We start from the raw sequence: 23,401 nt of genomic DNA on the forward strand, positions 1-23,401 counted from the left end.
ATTGTCTTCTATGGCTCACACAAGATTACCGGAGGTTAAAAAGTCCATTAGTCACATAGTTCCATGACATATCTGCTACCTGAGATGTAGTAGGCCCTTAATATATGTGAAGGTTAGAAGGTATTGTCTAGTAAATGTAAAGACAAGTCTACTCCAAGAAACTTGCTAATTAGTTAATGACATGTTCATCCACTGTGAGTTCACTGTGAGCAAGATGAACAATTACATATCAGAGCAGGTAATTTTTTTACTCCCATTTTATTTTTAACTGACACAGTGATTGTGTAAATTTATTGGTGTAGTGGGTGATAATTCAGTATATCCATACAATGTGAAATGGCTAAGTCAGCAATTAGCATGTTTAATTCCTTAAATATCACTTCTTTGTGGGTAATCTTTGAAATTTTCTATTTTCTTTAGTTCTCCATAAAATATCTAACAGTGACCAGGTAGGTGAAATTACAGATGCAGCCGTTGTGGCAGAATGCTGCTCTTGCATGTTCAAAGCTCTGGAAAAAAAAAATCTAAATTATTATCCAAGTGAATGTCTCACATCGGTAATCCCAAGATTTAGGAGGCAGAGGCAGGAGAATTGCTGTGAGTTTGAGGCCACCAGTGCTACACAGTGACTTCCAGACTATCATGGGCTACAGTGAAATCTCATTCCCCACAAAACTCAAATACAAACTGAAATACAAACGCACACACAAACACTTGTGTAAATTGCTGTAAACTAGCAATCCTACTGTCCTGCAGAGAAGCAATACTTCTTCCTGTCTTCCCCCATCTACCTGAGGAGGGCCTTGCTAGGTAAACACATAGTCTACTATTGAGTTACACTCACAATTGAGCTGCACTGTTTTTTTTTTTTAAGTATTAAATTCTACTTATTTAGTTATCAATATATTAATATGTAATAAAATATATTAACATGCAAAATATGATATATAATAAATATTAGGAATATGTGCCCCATGGGGTAGGTGTAGTGATTAGGAGACAGCTTGTGGGAGCTGGTTGTCTCTTTCAACCTATGGTTCCTAGGGAGAGAACTCTGGCCGCAGGATTAGTGGCAAGTCTCTACCTGCTGAACCATCTCACTGGCACTATCTATTAGTAGTTTGTTAGTAGCTATCTCCAGACTTGGTGGCAAGCACCTTTACCTACTAAGCGATCTCACTGGCCCCATCTAACTGTATTTTGATAGTAGCTACCTCCACCCTTTTTTCCTTCCTAGCCTCTAGCGATCACTCTCCTATTTTAAGTAAATTAATTTAAAGGGAAATAAAAGTCAGTAGAAATGGAGCATACTACTTTTTTTGGTAATAAAAACGTATTTTTGTTTGTCTTTTTTTTTCTCCTGGAATTGGATCAACAGAAAGCCAGACAGAACTTGCACAGATAAAGCAAAGGAATAACCGACTTGGATTGCGAGAAGGAAACCACAAGGCTGGCCTTCAGATACAGGCAGTGCCACGGGTCCCAGTCCTTCCTCCAGCCAGCATTGGGCTCTCCTCCGGGCTCTTCCGTAGATCTCAGCCGGGGCCACAGGCTTGTGCGAGGCCCTTACACAGTACATCGCGAGCCGGCTGCGGCAGCGCGGGAAGCCCGAGACGCTCCAGACCCCAGGATCCTCCAGGAAAGGGCTCAGCGATCCGCACCAAGCGACGCACGTGCTGTTGTTGTGGTGTGACGTCACGACTTCTGCCCCGGAAGTAGTTGCTCCAGATCCCGCCCCAACATGGCGGCGCCCAGCTCTTTAAGTCAGCACCTGCTTTTGCTCAGCTTGTAATTTTAACCTTGGCGGGACCATGGACACGCCAGGCTTCACGGTCTCGCTGGTGGTGAGTGCGGGGTAGGGGTGGGCTGCTGGGTGTAGGCTGCATGGGAATTGCGGCGGCTTCTCTGTACTGCCGCTACAGGATCAGGTCACGGGCAGCTAGGTCTAGGACCAAGTTTAGGGGCGTCCGGAAGTCTAGTCTCCAGGCCAGGTGGGTCCTGCCGGGCTTTTAGAGGAAGATGAGGTATGTTTGACACACTATCTTATTTACTGAAGGCAAAACATCTTCCCTTATACATCACATTCACCTGAACTTGGGAATTAAAGAAACATATGAATACATACTATTAAGGAAAATACTTATGACCCTTCCGTCCAAGACACTAGCTTGTCTTTTTGCAGTTTCTACACATTTAGTTCATAGTAATCTGCTTATTTTGCTCCAAGTTTAGGCTTTGAAGAAATACTGAGCATAAGTAGTGGTGTTGTGGACTCGAAAGTTTATTGGCTAATTCTGTCGAGTTATAAGAACCAGCGCTTTTTGACAGACCTGTAAGAGCCCGTCTAGCAGGGGATAATAGTTCAGCAGATGTAAGAGAGATTGGTTAACTTTGATTTCATTCTGGAGGAGTGAACGGGAAGCAGACAAGAAATACCTTAATTTTTAAAATGCCCCTGCAAAGGGCAAATAGAAGCCCAGAGGCATTTGTTCATGGAATTAGCTACTGTTCTGATGAGAGGATTGGAGTGTTGAGCAGGAGAAACCTGCCCATAAGAGTCAGGTGTTGCAGACAGTACAGAAGTGAGTGCTTGGGTAAGTGACAGGTGGACTAAGTTCAGGGCATTGTGGGAAGAGGTGATAACTGGTTATGGGCCAGGCACTCTAAACATATGAGATTCATTTGGGTTTGGGGTGATGGCTCAGTAGTTAGAACACCTGTAGTGTAAGTATGAGGACCTGACTTCAGTTCCCAGATCCCTTGGAAATGCTGGGTGGGTATGGTGGCTCATCTGTAATTTTAGTGCTCAGAAGGTAGAGACAAGGGATCCCTGGAGCAAGCTGGCTAGCTAGACTAACCTTTGGTCATCTCTAGACCCTGCATCAGTGAATAAAGTGGAGTGACAATGAGGAAAACTTCTGACTCAAGGTTGGACTTTTCACATACCTGTAACTACACACATGCACACGCATGCATGTGCAGGCAAACACATAGCACATCACACTCAGACACATGACTAAAACAGGCTTATTTAATTGTATTTTATTTTCATTTACTGTTATTTACTTTTCCAAAGCTCTTAAAGCATAGGTACTCTTTCCCCCGTTTTGCACATGAAGAAATAGAAACGAAATGAAATGGTTTTCTAAAGAAGATCCAAGGCTCTTCCAAGAGTTGAGCTCAAGCTAGCTCTGTTTGATAACAAACCTGTGCGCCTAGGCAGTACTTTAGGCAGTACTTTAACCTGAGAGGATTTCTGAAGAAATGTCAAGCCCAATTCTACAGCCACCTTTTCATTCTTAAGAACAGCCTCATTAAACAGATTGAACCCTACAGTCCTCCTGTTAGGAGGTGATGATGAATTAGTCTTTAGAGAAGTGTCCCAGGATACAAGTACCACTGTGACTGGGGAACACCAAGAAATGTCATCATCTTATGGTTGTGTTGGGGAAGCCCTGCAGTGTCAGAGGTGCTGGGTTAGTTGTCAAGAGTTGAAGGTGACTGACCTGACTTGTACTTGGAAGAATCTCGCATTATCACACATGGTGGTTAGTATAAAGGAAAATATAAATGCAATTATGAGAGGAAAAGAGGAAGTAGCTTTTAACTCTACCTGGAAGGTTGTAAATGGCTCTATGAGAAAAATCAGCACTTGGTTGCTGCCAAACCAGTAGACAGAATTTTAGCAGGGATATGTGTCTGTGGGGTAAAGAAGGGAGTTGGGTAAGAAGGCCATTAGAGATTGTGAGACAAGCCTAAGCTGAAGTGGAGAAGAAGAAAGTTCTGGACATGCTTGGGAACCATGGTAGTTGGAGTGGATGGTGCTCCGGGTTTGTGCGAGTGTACAGGTTGCTGATGGAGAGAAGGAGCAAGAGTCCATGCGGCACAATCTCACTTATTCCTTACCTAGTGCCTGTCAACTGCAGCCAGTGGATTCAAGAGGTTTTGAAGGGCTAGGCATATTCATGTTGAATGGCTTTTACTTATGCTGCAATATTCCTCATAAACTGTGAGCCATAAAAAAAATGGTAATAATCCTTATCACAAACCCCATTCCAGAGAGATGTTTAACTTCTAGCCACCTGTGTGCATGCTTCTAGACATGGATTCACACATAGTTACATGTAGTCAGAGGTGGGAATGTATAGTGTATATTGTAGTATCAACTTGATAAATTTAAGAGCATAATGAATGTTTCTCTGCAGGGAGAGGCGCACATTGACTTTGGGGGTTGCTGGTGCTTGAACTCAGAGCCTCATTCATGCTGTTCAGGTGCTCTACACTCCCAGTGTGTGTGTGTGTGTTTGTGTGTGTGTAGGCCAGAGGTCAACCTCCACTGTTGTTCCTCACGAATTGCCTACCACACTTATTAGATTTTGTCCACTTGACCTAAGCTCGGGTCATTTGGGAAGAGGGAACATCCATTGAAGTAATGCCTTCAGGCTGGATCTGGTGGCAGAGACAGGTGGATCTCCATGAGTTCCAGGCTAGCCAAGGCTGCATAGTGAAATCTTGTCTCAAAACAAACAAACAAACAAACAAACAAACAAACACGCCTTCCCCAGATTGGTCTGTAGGCAAGTCTTGGTGGTGGTGGTGGTGGTGGGGGGGGGTGGCCATTTTCTTGATTAGTGATTAATGTGAACAGGTTCAGCCTCCTGTGGATCGTGCCACTCCTGGACACATGATCCTGGGTTGTATAAAAAAGCCAGCTGAGTCGTGTCAAATGAGCTAGTAAGCAGCAGTTTTCCATGGTTCCCACCTCTGCTCCTGCCCTCTCTCTCCTCAGTAATGGACTGTAACCTGTGAGTCGCATAAACCCTTTTCTCCCTGAGTAGTTTTTGGTCCTGGTGTTTTATCATAGCAATGGAAAGCAAACGAAACACGCGCCTTGCTTTTTGAGACAGAATCTCTTACTGAGACTTGGTGTGCAGCTAGGCTAGCAGCCAGCAAGCCCAGGGATTTTCCTGTCTCTGCCTCTCCAATGCTGGAGTTACAAGTGCGTGTGTTGTACAGCACTGCCCTTTAGACAAACTGCCACCACCAGCTGTGCCTGCTTGCAAACTGTCATCACAGCTGTGTTTCTTGACCTTTCCTAATAGGAAGATGTGGGGTGGAAAGGTCTTGGGATTCTCACCTGAGTATCTAGCTTCTCCTAGCCAATTGTATGCAACCTTCCCTAATTGCTTAGGACTTCCAGAGAAGGGCTAGCCCAGCAGTTAGAGTATATTGGCTGAGGATGACAAGGAGAACAGGCACTCCATCTATAGGGCTGTGGGGAAGCCCGTGTCCATGCAGAGTTCAGACTCTTCAGTGCACCTGCTTTGAGGTCATCCATGCTCCTCTGGTGACCCCACCCATGAGCTCATTCATGTTCTGTAAGCCTGATAAACACTTGATTTCCTAGAGGGACTTTGGTGGAATTGGACTTTGGTTTGTCGTTAGGAGCTTGGAATGGGGCAGGGGAGATATTGCTTAGTCCCCACCATAGAGAAAATTCTCAAAACAGTCATCCACCACAGCCAGTTTTTTTACCTGCATACTGGGGCTCGAAGTTTAGGTTCTCAGGCTTCTTTTGTAGGCCCTTTAGCAACCAGCCGTCTCCTCAAGACCTTGTACACTCTCCCCACCCCCCTCTTTATGTATTGGAGATAGTGTCTCATTCTGGCCTATAGCCTGTAGCCCTGGCTGGCCTTAAACTCACAGAAATCTTCCTGCTTTTGCTATAACTGTTTCCTCAATAAAACATCTTGTATATTTGAGATATTATATCTGTACAAGAAATATTGAGGAATAAAAGAAACTGGGTCAAAGGTGTAACAATTAAAAACTTTAATTAACAAATTCTCTGAGTAGATTGTTTCTATTTATAGTGCCTATAAAGTTCACATTTAAATCTTTTCTAATTTCAAAATTAATTTTTTATTTCATCATCAGTGATGAGGAAGGGCTTTTTCGCTTTGTTGGTCATTTGTATTTTCACTTCTTTTCTTTCCTCCTTATTTTAGATATTGGGGTCTTGCAGTGTTTCCTTGTGGCCTCTGACTCTCAAACGGCAATGATCTCCCTGCCTCAGCCTCTCAGGTAGCTGGAATTACAGACATGTACCACTGCTTGGGTTGTTTTTATTTATTTATTTTTTTTCAGAGAGTAGGGTGTTGCTTGGTTTTGCCTTTTGCTATTTTTAAAATGTATATTTTTTACAGGTTGATGTGTAGTACCTTCAAAAATATGAGTAACATCTTTTTATCATGGTTGTTGAATGCTTTCGTGTGCTGATGTTAGGAATGTATTGGTAAACAAAGTACAGATTGTATAATCTAGAGGGGTAGATATGAACAAATGGTCTGAGCTGTCCAACTGTATCATTAACAGTTTGACTAATGATGTGACTGAGTCCCTTAGCACGTGTGGGGTCTTGGATTCAGTCCTCAGCACTGCACCGAAAATAGCATTTGATTATTTGATTATAGTCTAGAAACAAGAGGATCTAAACTCAAAGTGAAGGATGGGGGACAGTCCTGTTGGGCTTCCCTGAAAGGAGGAAAGCCACATCTGTGAGTGGGAAGACAGGGCCAGGCTTTGCTCTAAGTCCTCAGGGGTGCTGGAAGGTTGAAAGATGGATAGGTGGAGACTGCAAGATGAAGTTGGTCCTTTACCCAATGAGCCTGCCTTTAGTATAGGGAGGCTGGACTCCTGCAGGGAGAATGCACAGCCAGTGACGGAGGGGACGAGGGTCATAGGAAACAGGGACAGCAGTTGTGAGGTGAGGAAGATAGCTAGCTGTCAGATCACTGGTGGCTCCTGACTGTGCAGTCAACTAAAAACATCAGGAAGCCTGGCTCCCCCAGAAGCCCTGATGGGGTTCTGGCTGGCTTAGTTGTCCTTTGGGCTGGTGGCTTATGGGAGTCTAGGTTTTGTGTTGTAAATGGAACAGTGTTGATTTACATTGTTGTCCAGCCAGCTTCCTTTTAGGAAAAAGGGTTGGTAGCATATAATCTTGGCCTTTTCAATTTCTAGAGCAATTTCCAAGCTGTAGTTACATAATTTCAAAACCCAATTACTCCCCCTATAGCATGTTGGGTATTCTTACAGCTGCTGATTTGGGGCAGAGCTTGTGTTGTATCTAACACTTAATGGGTTTCAGGTCTTGGTTGGCTGATTGATTGTGCATAGCTTTTAAGTTTCCTGCCTCCACCCCATTTTATCTTGTTTTGAATTTACACTTTTTTGGCACAAGCCACCTTAAGTCTTGAGCTTAGTCTGTTGCCTGATAACCTTTTTGGCAAATGATCAGACAAACTTAAAAAACAAATGAATCTGAGAGTGTCTCTTATAATCCAGCTGATGTTGGCTTGTGTGTATGCACAGAGTTCCTGTGAAACTGTATGCATTCCCTAAAGGGTTTGCTTAAGTGTTAACTCTATTGTGTGGCTGAACAGATACTCTTCACTCTGTTTTTCATTCTCATAAAGTTAAATGACATCTCAGCTATAGAACTTGAAGTTCACACACACAGTAACGTGGTTTCTGTGTTACTAGATCAGTCTCTGGTCATTTTATCCTCAGAAGATGAGAGCTGTGATGAGAAGCGTGTACAGAATCAATGCCTGCACAGCAGCCCTACATTTAGAGAATTCTTGATTAAAGCTTAGCACCAGATAGCCAGCGTTTCTCCGAACTGCGGAAGATTAAAGAGAAAATCACAGTGTAGCTTGTTTTTAAAGAACTGGTGTGGATCACTGTTCTCATCAGATTTTTGTTCTGTGTTCTGAGAAAAGGAAGGCAGCACATTTACTTTCTAAACAGCATAAAATTTTTTTAAAAGAGTGACAAGGATGCCAGATGGCTCTGTTCCAACATCACTTTGAGGATGCATAAAGCCCAGGCTGACTCCACAGAGAACCATGCACTCTGTCTCTTTCTCTTTTTCTTCCTTTGTGGTGTCAGCTCCCATGACCTTCCCACCCATGGTCCTGGGCGACATGCAGTAGGTACATGCCACCACACCCGGCCTAGACACTTTAGTGCCATTTGTAGCCCTTTCCTGATTGGCACATCTCGGAGCTCTTTAGTGACATCTTTTTAGGTCATAGTCTTTAACGTTTTATGTCTTTCAGGCTGATCATGCAATATTACAGTGTTAATACATTCACCAACTTACTTTGACTTTTACTACTTCACTTTTATTATTTAATTAAAAAAAAAAAAAGAAAGGCATTGCTCCATTTCTCGACAGAGCTTTGTTTTTCCAGTTACCTTTTGGAGTGGTTCTGTGCTAACAGGCAGGTAGAGCCATGGATCTGCTATACACTTAGCTTTGCACAAACTGGAAATTGTATAAACTTGGAGGAAGGATAGAGAGAATTTGAACTTTGCTCATAAGTGTGAATAGTACCCATTCTTTCCCCTCCCCTTCTCTCCTTTCTTTGCCACAGGACACATAATTTTTACTTGTAAATGTATTTTAAAGGGTTGTATGTTCGTATGGCTCAATATTAAAAAGATAGAAACAGTAACGCACACACAAGTTACTTACTATGTAGGACTATCATCTGTCCACCTTTGAATGGCGCCTTTAGACATGTTGTACTGACCTTTCTTTGGCACTGTGTTTGTATTTGTATTTTTTTTTAATTTTACTCTTCTTTTATTGAGATGTAATTTAAATATAATTTTAATAAAATTTAATTTTAATATAATTTAGTATTAAAATATTTGGCCTGTATGTCGCTATAGTCATGAGGTACAGTTTTTAATGTTTCATTGTTTAAAGAAACTTGGGAATGAGCACCAGCTTCTTTGAAAAAAGTCACTTAGTAAAAGTTATCAAGGGATGAGCAGATATAATAAACAGAAAATAATATATGAGTCCTTAGATGTGTGCTTCTTAGTAGAGATCTAGATGGAAAAGGATTTTAGCTGTCTGAAATTTAAGACTCAAAAAAAGCCGTTATTGCAGAAAAAAGCCATTATTGCAGATTTATCACTCAGTAGTTCAAAAGACAAGATAGAGCATTTGATCCAATTAGGCCATAGGTTGAATTGTTGAAGGAAATAAAAGTACTATAGCACAGCCTATATAGTGTATGCCATCTGTCTATTTCTTTACATAATTAATTTTGAAATTAATTCTCCCTGTGTAGTTGAGGCTGGTCTTGAATTCCAGGTTCTTCTGACTCAACCTCTTCAGTGCTGAGATTACAGATATATGCTGGAACATTGAGGTACTCTCTTTTACTTTCTATTTACTTTCACTTTTATTAAGATTAAAAGACCTAAGATATAATTATATTACTTCTTCCTTTGCCCTCTCTTCCCTTCCCACGTCCCTTCCTGCCAACCCTTCCCATGCTTCCTCCCTCATCAAATTGATGGTCTCTTTTGACTATTATTTTCCATACAAATGCATAAATATATAAATACAACCTGCTGAGTCTTTTTGTGGCTGTGTGTGTATGATTTCAAGGCTGACTATTTTGTACTGGATAACTATCCCTGGGAGAGCTAATTCTCTTCTGTTAGCAGACATTAGTTGCCTATAGTTTTTTGTGGCTAGGGACCCTTGAGAGATTTCTCTTCTGTGTTATCATATCTGTTGATATTATCGTTGTTGTTCAGGTCTTGTTTAGGCAGTCATATTGTTGAGGTATCATGACTGTAGCTTCTGTGTCATTTCTAGGAGACACAATCTCATGGCAGACTGCCTAGTCCTCTGGCTCTTACACTCTCACTACCTCCTCCTCCACAGTGTTCCCTGAGCCTTAGGTGCTGGAGTCCTGTTGTAGATGTATCAGTTGGGGCCAGGCTTCCCATAACACATTGATTTCTGCACATGATCCGTTGTGGTTTTCAGTAACAATCTCCATTTGGTGTGGAGAGAAATTTCTTTGATGAGAGGTGAGAGCTACACTTACCTGTGAATATAAGGGTCTATTTTAGAATGCAGGTAGGAGTTATGCTGGCCGGTAAAGTGAGGTAGTAGGTTCTCTTCTAAGATTCCTTACCTTGATAGCCCCAGGTAGTTAGTCAGGTTTCTAGTACCAGATACGATGTTCTTCCTATTGAGTGGTGTCTTAAGTCCAGCTAGATGGGAGCTGGTTACCACCAAGTTATGAGTGCCAGTCCTGCACCTTTAGGGCTAGCTTGCTCTGGTAGTCATTGTTAAAATTCATTGGTGTTACAGCTGGATAGGACTATTGATTGCTTTCTTCCCTTGGCAGCCTGCAAAGTACTTTCTGATACTAAGGTTTGGGGACAGTAGATCATTGGTAGGAGGCTTGCAGGTTATGTCCAGTTCATATCTCTAAGCCCTGTATAGGACATGGGTGGTGTCTTCAGCAATACAAGTCTTCAACCTATACTGTTTTGGGAGTCACTTGTCTACTCTGACCAGTAACTCAAATGAAGGTTTCTCATGCTTGATGCGTGCCTGAGACAGTGTGGACAGTGTTGTCAGCTCAAGTGCCATACCTTCATTTACACACACACACACACACACACACACACACACACGCACACACTTCTTATATGTACTGTGTACAATTTTAGGTAAATATACACTAATATGATTCCTTGATGCTTTATCAAATGTTGTTGGTGTTATTGTTCCTTTCTCTCCTTTCACTCTATTTTGAATCCCTCCTCCTCCATAAAAGCAGAATCTCCCTTCTCGCTTTTCCCATTTCCCTCTTTGTATTACCTGAATCCTGCTCTCCTTTCTCTAGACCCCTTCTATGGTCCCTTTTTACCTTTCTGGTTTCTAAAGTTACTTCAGTTTATACACTTACTGAAGATTCTGAGGTAGAAGTGCAGCTGAGAGAACATGTGGCATTTGTCTTTCTGAGCTTGGGACACCTTAGTCATTCTAATATTTTCTAGTTCCATCCATTTACCTGAAATTTTAATTAAAAAAATTTTTTTTAACAGCTGAGTAGTATTCCATTGTGTCTATATGCCCATCACACTTGAAAGGTGGAGGAAGAAGGTTCAGAGCTCAAGTCTAATTTGGTCTACTTGAAACCTTGTCTCAGAAGAGAGATGGGAAGGGACGGGGGAGGGAGACATGAAGCTCACTGGTCAGCTAGCATAACTGAGTTCATAAGCTTCAGGTTTAGTGAGATCCTACCTCAAAAATAAAGGTGAAAAACAATCAAGGAAAGATGTCTGATGTCTATCTCTGGTCTCTGCACATGGACAGGAACAGTACAGACACCACATAAAACAAGGCAACTGAAATAAATAAGAAAGTATTCATGCCTGCTTGAATATGCCTATGGAACCTTGGAAAGACACAACAAGAAACTAATACAAGGAGCTACTTGACTATTTAGGATGCTTTGTACTTTTAACCTTTCTTTTTTCTTTTTTCTTTTTTTTTAAATGGCTTTAAACAGTTGTTGAATCACAAGAGTAAATTAAAAGTGAGCTTTAATTTTATTTTAAAAATTAATTCATTAAAATTCATCTAAAAGGTAAAAAAACTGTATAAGTTGCAAATTAGTACAACTGATAGTCATATTATTTTCTTATAAAAATTAAAGTCTTTTGAATATTGCAAAGGAAATCTTGGACTGGAAGATATGAGATGTTTGTTTAAAGACTTGCTCAGTGCTGGGAACACAGCTCAGTAGTGGAGTGCTTGCCTAGCATGGGCAGATGGCCACAGCTCTGATCCAGAGTGGGAGAAAAAGAAGAGAAGACTCTTTTCCCCTGTCCCTACATGGCCGAGAGCTCACTTTTCTTTTCTCTCTTCCCCACCTTTTGCACAGGCTGGAGGGGTAGCAGGTGTTTCTGTGGACTTGATCTTATTTCCTTTGGATACTATTAAGACAAGGCTGCAGAGTCCCCAGGGATTTAACAAGGCTGGCGGGTTTCGTGGAATATATGCTGGTGTCCCTTCTGCAGCTGTTGGATCCTTTCCTAATGGTAAGGGTGTTGATATTCACACTGCTCAGAAGCCAAGATAGTGTTTTCAGACTAGTATAAGATGAGTATTTTAATTTTAACACATAAAATTCATTAAGTCTTATAGCCGGTTTTCTGAATTTATTTTTTGTTCTTTGATTATATTTAAACAGAATGCAGAGTGTTGTAGATTCCATTCCAGGACCCAGGTTGTTAACACCAAAAACAAAAAAAGGAATGTAAAAGATAATCTTTTAAAAATGTTTTTGCTATTACAGCCCCTAGTTAGGATTTTTAAAATGTTGCCTTTTCAGCATGATTCCTTAATGCAGTGATTCTTAGCCTTGAAGCACACCAGGATTCTCGGGCAGCTTTATAAAGGAGTGTGGCAAGCATCCCAGGTGACCCAGTGGGAAGCTGGTTGGTGATTACTGCTTTGGGATGGGAGCAGGTGTGACAGCGAGGCATTGGTCTGCTTACATCTTAAATGAGGCAGGTGCTGTTTTGTCCTGGATCCTCTGCAGCCAATACTTGTTGTTTGGGCTTTAAAGTCATGTCCTGATTTTCAGTGCTCTCATTTGGTAATTAGGGTGATTTATTTTTGTTTAATTTACTTCGGAGTATATCTTATTTTCAGTTACTTTCCTAATTTTAATTGTTTACTAGTAGATGCTTTATTTTTCTTTTGGATTGAAGCCAGGACCTTGCACATGCAGAGCAGGTAGTGTTTTCTTGAGTGGCCTCCTGGTCTCTGATGGATATTTCTTTTTTTCTTTTCTTTTTTTTTTTTTATCCAAAGGCTTATATATTTGGTAATGATCAATAACAAGATGCCCATACAATCAGAAGTGTAACCCAATACCCAACCAACCTAGATATACCAACTACCTTTGATACAGACAAGCGAACATCAGCGTCCATGTCCCTCTCTCATTCTCCATCTATCCCTTAGCTCCTCCTTTCCTTCTCCTCTTCCTCTCCTTACTCCTGCCACCTTAGCTCCTCCTACATATCACCCTTCCTGTTAAAATAAAACTTTTCTCTTAAAATACAATTAGAGCATAATTATGCCAATTTATACCAGTGAGGTACAAGATAGTCCTAATACCCAGTCCATCATTTTGTTGAATAAACAGAACCTCTGTCATCTCTCCTAACTAAAAGACTTAGTTCTGAACTTAATTCTGAACCTGGGTCATGTCCTGGGTTCAGAATGAATGTCAGCTGAAAACCATCCTCTCATCTTTTCTCTCAAAGTAAATAACCGGGATTGGCTATGAGACTATAAGTCTTCAACCCTGTCAGAAGTCCCAAATGACTGAATTAACCGAAATTATGGGAAGCACAAAGCATATATATCTTCTAAAACTTAGCCAATTTATAGAGACCGCTGAACACCTGGACAGTCCCTAAGCCTCAAAATGTTGGTGCATCTGATCTTCAGCCTTCTGGCTCAGGATCATCTGACAGACCTAGTGATGCAGAATAATTAAGGGCTGATTACTCTGTCTTGGCAGATATAATCAGTTGAGTATTCCACAAGTGTGTCCTTTTCTGGACAGTAATTTGTCTGTAGGTGAAAGGAGGTAATTCTTGCCTAGTGGCTGTCTCACCACAACTGGAGTAACTCCAAAGATGCTCAGTTTCTTCTTAGAATCCAAGACAGGGAAGCTGTCAGGAGCAGACAGGTCTCTAATCAAAATGAACATTAATACTTGTAACGTCAATTCTGTGGACTTCTGACGTTTTGAAAACCATCTATATAAGGCAATCTGGACTGTTGTCCATTAACTCCTCTCAGCTATTTCTAATTAAAATATAGAAAACATTTTAACAATAAACTCAGAGCCATGAATTTGCTATAGGCCCGTAACTCATAGGCTAATCATCTCAAATCAGTTAAAAAAAAAAAAGTTGAAGAAGGAGTGGGTCTAAGCCTTGTATTCCTAAATGTGTAATATAGGCACAATGCCTATGAGAGTAATCAATATTAACCTCACCTTTATATCAATAAGAAACTCATACCAATGAAAACCTTAAATTTGGAATCAAAGTAAATTTTGTACCATTTAAGAAATTATAACTTCAGCTTAATAACAATTATACAGATTTCTACCAATAGGTTATGGCTATGCAATAAATCCTAGCTGTTCCTCCCAGTTCCACCAAAACTGCTACTTTTACCTAGAAAGACAGCCCAATATTAACCACCTCAGTCCCCAAGCCCAGGGAATAGGGGCGCTGACTCTTCATTAACTTCTTCAAGCTGATTACAGGCATTGAGATATTAGAAGAGGGGCAGGGCGGGAGGGGAGGGTAAATTGATAAGCCTCTGATGTCTGTGTCTTCATTGCATCCAGCTGAAATTCCAGGACATCAGAGGTTCGAGCAGGTCTGCTCAGCTTGCTTGATGAGTAGATTCACAAAGGCTATATATTCTGCAATATACAACTCTCAAAACAAATTTTAGTATCAAGATAATTTTTTGTTTGTATTCTGGAATCTAGTATTCTGGCAGCCTGCCTCTTTCATATCTAATCCATATAATTCTGGGAGGTAGAAATACCTTAATCATCTCTTCTGAAAAAACACAGCCAAAATCTTTTTCCCTAAACAGAATATCTTTGTGCCAGTAACCAGAAAAACCTTTATCTTGACCTCTTTCCCAGAGGAAAAATATAACTGCAGAACTGAAAGTCACACCCATCTTCCTTCCCTATTTTGCCAAGCAGGAAATGAACCCAAAATTCCCGTGGGGCCCATGTTAGACAGAATCCAAGTCTCCTGTGAGGCAATGTAACTTTATATCATTTAAACACACCTGATTTACACTCTGTTTCTGTTCGGCCCTCTGCCTAGAACAGTTTTTTATATATACTGTCTATGTGTTTAGCTCTGTACTCCAGAGCAGCTTCCACTTGTACACTGTACTTTTTACTCTAGAGTCAATGACAATTTTCCCTATCTTAACTAAAGTACTGTGCCTATTTTTAGGCCTTCCCTATTTTGCCAAGCAGGAAATGAACCCAGATTTCCCATGGGGCCCATGTTAGACAGAACCTGAGTCTCCTGTGAGGCAATATAACTTATATATCATTTAAACATACCTGATTTACACTCTGTTTCTGTTCAGCCCTCTGCCTAGAACAGTCTTTTATTTATACCATCTATCTATTTGGCTCTGTACTCCAGAGCAGCTTCCACTTGTACACTTGTACACAATTTTCCCTAAGTTCCAAACTGTGGGCAATAATCCCCACATGATTCAGAAAAATCTGTTTATAAATATTTCCTAAAAGCAAATAATCCCTATATTTTAACTTCATACTTTAATTTATACTTTTAACTGCTCTACAACGGAGGCTTATTTATTTGGCTCTGACTGCAGCAGCCTGCAATTTCTCTCAGCAGAGGACCTGCCTGCCAGCAAGCTCTTTATTCACAGTTCCCTCGCTGGAGTCACATGACTCCTATCAGCACTAATCACTCACTCACTTTTTTTTTTAAATACAACTTTTAACTCTCAGGTGAATAGACTTAAATTTCTAGTGAATTCGTGCCCCACATTGGGCGCCACTTTCTTATATTATTTAAAAAAAAAAACGGCCACTGGTCAAGCCGACTATCTAAGCCTCAGCGGCTCTGGCTCAGCCAACATGTTCAGTGGCCGGAGGCCACGTGCGTGCTGCAGCTAGAAATGTCCAGCCAGAGACACCAGCCCTGCCACCCACAAGACGCCAGCGTGGGAGATGACTCTTCCAATCTTTCATGCTGTCTCCACAAGGGTGGGCATTGCCCAGACTATCCCCAAACCATACATGCTCGGTATAGATGAGAATAATGTTTAGATTATCCAAAGGCTTATATATTTGGTAATGATCAATAACAATCATACAATCAGACGTGTAACCCAATACCCAACCTAGATATACCAACTACCTTTGACTGCTGCAGACAAGTGAACATCAGCTTCCATGTCCTTCTGTCTCGTTCTCCTCTGATGGATATTTCTAATGCTGAAAAGTAAACTAAACCAACTAGCAAAAATGTTACACAGCACGAATCCAAAGAATCATGGCTCTAGCTTCTTAAATGCTAGGGTTCATTGTCTCTTTTTTCAGATTATGAGTATGTTAACCTGATGCATAAGTGTCCAGTCTTTGAGCATAGCGTTCACATAAAGAAAGATTTGTAGTGCAAAGAGAAAATGGTCTTCCATTTGCTTGTTGTCAAGTCACTTTCCTCCCTAACCCCTTGGGCTTACCCTAACTCTCTGTCCGTTGTAATTCTTTGAATATTAGTTAATGAGCTATTGTTGAACCCTGGCTTTATATAATGCACGTTTCTAAGTATGGGCAAAGGTATAGGGTAATCTCAAATAGAATGACCTGATCAACAAGAAGCTAATGCTACCGATGCCGGTGGCCTATCTCCAGAGATTGTGGTTATTAATCTTAGCTTTGTCCAGGACACTGATGTCTTAAAAAGAACCTCAGGGTGATCCTCCTCTGTAGACTAGTTTGAGGACCTTTGAGCAGGAGAGCTGCAAAGGCAAAGTCTGCTCTGTGCTCATAGCTTTTCATAGTCACCAGTTTTTGAGGCATTTGTGGTTCTTTAGATCTCTCAATCATGTATTGCAGCAAGGATTCAGGCAGGTGTGACCTCACTGGTGGTGCATGTGGCACTTGATGCTGTTGTTATGTTCATAGGACTGTTTTACATTCTCCAGGGTACACAGACACACACACACACACACACACACACACACACACACCAGCATGTACACATACATGTGTTTGTGTGCCTTCTGTTTCTGTGTTATGTTCAAACTTCTTGCCTTTTATACTGTAAAGTTCAGGAGAAGTGAAAGTACAGCCATTTTGAAATGGAATTTCCTATAAATTTTGCTGAATCACACTTTTCTTTGTAGAAACATTGTTCTTTTGTTATTGGTTAACGCTCTGTCTAGGCTGAGTGCAGAACCCACTGTAACCATTAATGGCTATGGGCATTTTTGAGAACAGAGCTAGCACAGGTGAAGGATTGAGAGGGATGAGGGGGGGACCTTTAAAAACAAAACAAAACAAAACAAAACAAAACAAAACAGTTTCCTTTTAGAAAAAAGCATAACAGAAGAAGCACCAATCTGGGGTTTTGTTCGTGTGGGGGTGTGGGTAGCTAGCCCACCTCCTCATCTCTGCTTTGCTCAGAGCTTCTCTTAGAGCTGCACTCTGCCATCACTTCCAACTAGTAGAGCCTTTTTAGATGCTACCTGTTTAGCAGGGGCCAGAACTTACATTTCTACGTCACAAAAGTAGCTATGAATGACAAGCGTGAGTAGTTGATGATGGAATCTAGGTGCCTTTAGCTTCCTCCTTTGTCCTGGAGGATGGGGCTTAGTGGGGGTGTAAGCATCTGCAGAACACACAGCTGAGTGTAGTAGGGCCCTTATAGCTGGACGTGTAGTGAATGGGCCAAAGGCAGTAAGCCATGTGAGGAGCCACAAGGGAATAGACCAGCTACTTACAGCATTTGTATTTGTAATTACTCATGTGAGCAGCTGGTGGGCCCTTACACTTTGGGAGATGGTTTTCACTGCCAAATTGTTTTCCTGGGTGTTTAATGCTCTCACATCCTTCAGAAGAAGAAATTGTTGTCCCTTTATCCTCTGTGTCTTAGCTCTTATGGAAGAGGTAAAAACTCCTTAGATTGATAGTATACAGAAAGTTTTAAAGCCTCATGTGCAGTTCTGATACCTTTAGAGCAATAAAGGTAGTTTTCTATTGATTCTCCCCCACTCAATATAGGGTCTTACTATGTAACCTTGGCTAGCTTGGAATTTGCTATGTAGACCTGACTGGCTTCAACTGGCTTCAAACTCAGAGAGATCAGCCTGTCCCAATGTGCTGGGATTAAAGGTGTGTGTTGCCAAGTCTGGTGCTGACTTCCTTTTTTTTTTTTTTTTTTTTGAGACAGGGTTTCTCTGTGTAGCCCTGGCTGTCCTGGAACTCACTCTGTAGACCAGGCTGGCCTCAAACTCAGAAATCCACCTGCCTCTGCCTCCCAAGTGCTGGGATTAATGGTGTGCGCCACCACTGCCCGGCCTGACTTCCATTTTTTAATAAAATAGTTGATGTTTGTAAAGATGAAGTAGTTAAAAGTAGCATGGTTATTTTGCATCATTAGAATAAACATTGTAGAACTTTTACTTAACCTACTTAGAACTCAGTGCAGCTGCTTGTTTTTATGACTTTGTGTAATGATACTTTGAGTCTGTGAAGCCCACAGTCTGTTCTCAGAAGTTTGCTAGGAAATTTCCCTCATCAGTGAAGTGTGGTGGCACCAGGCTACGTGTTAAGTGTGCTTTGAATAGGATCAGGAATTAGGAAAACGGCATGCACTTACCATTTCTTATCTCATAATTTAATGATTATGGTCTCAGCTTTTGAAGGACATTCCTTAGTAGGTGAGATATTTAGTAATTCTTTTTTTAAAAAAAAATATTTATTTATTCATTTTATGCATATGAGTATACTGTGGCTGCCTTTAGACACACTAGAAGAGGGCATCAGATCCCATTATAGGTGGTTGTGAGCTACCATTTGGTTTCTGGAAATCAAACTCAGAACCTCTAAAAGAACAATCAGTGCTCTCTCTCCAGCCCCAGTGAGTCATCTCTCCAGCCCCATATTTAGTTATTCTTACAAAGACTTTTATGTTTCAGCTGCTGCGTTTTTCCTCACCTATGAATATGTGAAATCTTTGCTGCACACCGACTCAGCTCCACATTTCAAACCCATGAAGCACATGCTGGCTGCCTCTGCAGGAGAAGTGGTAAGCAAGAGGCTACATGTGTATAGTGTCTCAGAAACGTAAATTATGCCTGTGTTTGTTGAGACAGGTAATTGTTTCATTTTCAAAATTTGAATTTCTTTTAGTTGATGGATAACTGATAGATAAAAATCTAAAAATTGTATTGCAATTTAAAAATTGCAATCTAAAATCTAAAAATTGTAAAACAATGCTTTGAAACAAATATATTGTGTAATACTTTTGGTGCTGGGTTCAAATTCAGAGCTTTATAAATGCTAGACAAACTATCACTATATCAGATTCTACTGTGTAATACTTATATCAAAATGCACATATTTATCTTCTCAAAATGTATTGCTTATGGTGAATTTTATTTAATTAAACACCTCAAACCTTTTCTGAGTCAGGGTTTTACTGTGTAACCATATTGGTCTTGAACTTGTGATCCTTCTGCCTTGGTCTCCTGAATACAAAAATTGAAGATATGTTAAAGCCACACCAGGCTTTAACAGTTCTTTTTATGTGTATGTTGCATTTAGGTATGTGTGCTGTATATACACAAGTGTGCCTGTGGTTCTGTGCCCAGTATGTGGTTCCAGGAGAAGACGATGTTGGGTTCCTGCTCTGTCACTCCCTGTCTCAGTCCCTTGAGACAGGGTCTCTCTCTGAACCTGGAATTAGGCAAGCCCCAGCCATCCAGGCCACCCAGGCACAGCCATCCTCCTGTCTTCATCCCCAACAGTGCGGGGCTTACGGTGCTTGCCTCGCACCAGTGTTTTATTGTGATGCCAGATCCTCATGCTTGCACTGTCTCCCTAGCCTCTACTGGGAAAGTGGTAAAATCCCAATAAACATGAGTTGATAAACCATGACAGTTAAAAGATAGCCTTAGGATGTAAGACAAGTCCACTGTGTACTATTGTCCGAGGCAGCTCTAAAACATCTTTTGTACAGATAGAAGTAAAGAGATGGAAGAAGGTATCCATATAAGTGTGGTTGGGGTTGTTTGTGTTAGTGTAGACGAATTGGAGCTAATTTTCCCAGGATGGGTTCTACAGTGCAGTGCTAGGTAGTCACACAAAGTGTAAGGCGCAGTGAAGCAGCATCTGTGACTATGAACAGGAGCTGGGGACAGGAGCAGGCACTGTGACAGATACCACTCTGTCACTGCCCCTGTTGGCCTACTGTGTTAACCTCCGGCCCATACCTTCTCTGCTCCCATCTTTTTCCTTCAGGGTCTCTAGATTCTGAGTCAAGTATGTGTAGCTCTAGATCAACTGTGTGTTCTGTGACTTGGCATCATGTTGAGAAAGCCCTTGCCTAATATGAGCTCAAAATAGACTTGTATTTTCTTATACATATTTTATAGTCTTAATTCTTATACTTGGGTCTTTGCTACATTGTGAGTTGAATTTTGTGTATGGTTTGGGCTTGTGGCCTAACTTTATTCTTTTTTAAGTCTATTTTTATTGTGCCTGTGCATGTGAGTGCTGGTGCCACCATATGCATGTGGAGGTCAGAGGCTTCTGAGGCTCAAATGTAGATAGCCAAGTTGTGACATGTGATGTGATGGCTAGCTAATCTTGTTGTCAACTTGACATGGCTAGGAAGAACCTCAGTTGAGGCATTGCCTCCTTCAGATTGGCCTGATGCAGGAGAGCCCAGCCCACTGCAAGACAGACTGTTCTTAGGAAGTTGTCCTGGGCAGTCTTAGAAAGGTAGCTGAATGTGAGCCTGGGAGCAAGCCAGTAAGTAGTGTTCTCTTATGGCCTCTGTTTCAGTTCCTACTTCCAAGTTCCTGCCTTAGCTGCTCTTAGTGATGGGCTATCTATAAGATGAAAGAAGCCCTTTCTTGCCACCAAATAGGTTTTGTTTAGTATTTTATCACAACAGAAAACAAACTAGAACATATAGCAAGCATAATTACCTGCTGAGCCATCTCAGTGGCCTGAACTTTATTCTTTGGCATGTAAGAATCCAGTTTTCAAATGTCTTTACTGGAAAGACTCTTGCTCTACACGGAGTGGCCCTGGCATTCTTGTCAATAGGAGGTTGACCATAAACATGAAATTTATTTCTGGGTTCTGAGTTCTGGCCCAGTGTCACTGTGTGTTCTTGCAGGTACACTACATGGTTTGTAGCCTTGTAGTAAGTCTGGAATCATTGACAGTTTTCTGGCGTATTCACCATCATTTTAACTGCTATAGGACCCCTCCCTTGCCCCTTCCCTTTCTTTCCTCCCTCCTTCCCTTTCTTTTCTTTTTGAGATGGAGTCACACTATGTAGCTCTGGTTAGCCTGGAACTCGATATGAAGTATGTAGACCAGGCTGGCCTCAAACTGCTTCCATGTGCTAGGACTGAAGGCATTCACACCTGGCAGATTCCTCTCTTTTGTTTGTGTGTGTGCATATGTAGGTGTGTGCATGTACTTGTGGATATGGAAGTCAAAAGAGGGCATTGGACCCCTCAGAGTGGCCTGCTCAGTGGCTGTTGGGATCTTACCTCAGGTCCTCCTGATGTACATCAAACACTCCTAACCACTGAGCCATCTCTCCAGCCATGGTATGTCTGTGTGAATTTCAGAATCAATTTGTACATTTCTGCAAGAAATCAGAGAGGTATTACATTGGATTTTGCAAATTAATTTGGGGAGTTTTGTCATTTTAACAATTTATTAATTTAAAATCAGTCCACATTTAATTTAAAAACTCCTTCAAACCTTTTGTTCCAAGCTTACACCAAGTTTGATTATGTTTTGACAGTAGACCTCGTTCTATACAGTTAATTTTGAATGTCTTAAGGGATGAAAAATGGTGTGTGAAGGTTTAAGTTTAGCCTTTAGGGATATAAAGATTTTGTTTTTATGATAGCTGTTACCTATTTTATTTATTCATTATTTTTATTTATTCCTGTGTTTATGTTTAGATGTGTGGATGTTTCTGTAAGTGTTGACAAGTCCAGACATGTCTGTGGAGACCACAGATCCACCTTAAGTCTTGGTCCTTGAGCTGTCCACCTGTTTTTGAGACAGTCTCTCACTGGGACCTGGGTCTTTGCTAGGCTAGGCTGACTGGCCAGCGCAATCCAGAGACCTGGGTTTCTCCTTCTCTGGAGCACTGGTCATGACATTTTATGTGGATGCTGGGGATCAAATTCAGGTCCTCTTGCTTGTGGGGCAAGTAGTTCACTGAATGATCTGTCTTCCCAGTTCCTCTTCCATTATTTAACTCCCCACCCTGGCATGAATCTAGATTCTTGCTAAGCTACACCACTAGCCTTGCCATTATTTTGTAATTGCATGTCATTGCTTCAATATAGTTTCCTAAGTTGTGTGTTTGGCTTATATTTTCTAATATGTTATTGAAAGGAAGCAGCAAAATAGAACCTAACAACTCATTTCATTTCACCTGTGACCTTGTTGCCTGAGAGCTATACTTCCTTCAGGTGCCACACTCCCTGTAGCTTACTGAGAGAGTTTATAGAGGTGAATGTTAGTTACTGCTGTGTTTCTGTGACTAGCATATTAATATGGTTAATCTGAAAAGAGGAAAGTTTATTTTGGCTCATGTTTTAGAAAAGTTTCATTCATCATGGTATTGAAGGAATGGCAGGACAGCTCAGTTGATGGTGGCAGGAGCCTGCCGTTACTAGATAGCAGAGAACAAGGTACGTAGAGCCAAGAGCAGAGGCCAGAGGCAATCTTCACAGCCCATACTTGGTAGTTCACTGTCACCCATGGGCCCCACTACTTCAAGGTGTCACAGCTTCCCTGAAATTGTGCTACCAACTTGGGACCACATAACATAGTAAGGTAAGACAAATTACAGCTTTGCGTTTTCCATATTAGTGGTGCATCTCCTTATTTGTAGAAACTGTTATATGCTCTGATGCTTCTGATAACTGAAATTACCTTTTTTATGAATTGGAGCTTTTTAATATTCTCATGCAGACGGTTAGACATGGGGAGAGGGAGGGGGGATCAGGCCTTAGACCTGGGAACCAAGCATCCATAAGAGCAAGGCAACAGCTGGAGGACATGTGTAGTTACTGCTTCCCTTAGGGTTCTTGATTCCTTAGGTAGCAAGGCCTTATCTCATTACCTGTTTATCATTTCCATGAGCCCCAGAGGAGCTCAGGAGAACTGGTCAGCAGTGGGTACATATATGGAATGCTTGAGGCACAAAACATTTCTCTGTGTTGACTTCTAGTTGATTTAAAATTCTTCTTGGGAGTGTGACTAGAGAGATAGCTCAGTGGTTAATTGTATATTCTGCTCTTCCCAAGGACCTGAGTCAGATTCCCAGAACTCACATCAGACTCAGAGGAGCTCAGGAGAACTGGTCAGCAGTGGGTACATATATGGAATGCTTGAGGCACAAAACATTTCTCTGTGTTGACTTCTAGTTGATTTAAAATTCTTCTTGGGAGTGTGACTAGAGAGATAGCTCAGTGGTTAATTGTATATTCTGCTCTTCCCAAGGACCTGAGTCAGATTCCCAGAACTCACATCAGACTCAGAGCCACCTGTAAGTTCAGTTATATGAATCTAACACCTTTGCCCTCTGTGGCACCTTCTGTTAAAATCCAACACACAGAGACACATAGACACATAATTAAAAATAATTTTAAAAATTGGTAGTAAAACTCACTTATTTTGTTAAAAAGTTTTTCAGATTTTAG

General features: G+C 41.2%; 1 protein-coding gene across 7 annotated transcripts in view; it reads left to right on the forward strand.

The window, feature by feature from the left end:
• The first annotated feature begins 1,698 nt into the window (after nucleotides 1-1,698).
• The window catches only part of Slc25a26 (solute carrier family 25 member 26), a 105,767-nt gene continuing 84,064 nt past the window's right edge, over nucleotides 1,699-23,401 (forward strand). For 3 of the 7 annotated variants that reach the window (XM_034511420.2, XM_034511421.2, XM_076940148.1), the window contains exons 1-3: nucleotides 1,699-1,844; nucleotides 11,772-11,928; nucleotides 18,632-18,741. In XM_034511420.2, coding sequence (XP_034367311.1) covers nucleotides 1,812-1,844; nucleotides 11,772-11,928; nucleotides 18,632-18,741 — 300 coding nt within the window. In that variant the 5' untranslated portion in view covers nucleotides 1,699-1,811. Of the gene's footprint in view, nucleotides 1,845-6,008; nucleotides 6,085-9,146; nucleotides 9,228-11,771; nucleotides 11,929-18,631; nucleotides 18,742-23,401 lie in introns of all 7 variants that reach the window. The other 4 variants (XM_076940149.1, XM_034511423.2, XM_076940150.1 and 1 more) reach the window with 4 other exon arrangements.

The sequence above is a fragment of the Arvicanthis niloticus genome, chromosome 9 (assembly GCF_011762505.2).
Source record: "Arvicanthis niloticus isolate mArvNil1 chromosome 9, mArvNil1.pat.X, whole genome shotgun sequence".
In the NCBI taxonomy this organism is placed as follows: domain Eukaryota; kingdom Metazoa; phylum Chordata; class Mammalia; order Rodentia; family Muridae; genus Arvicanthis; species Arvicanthis niloticus.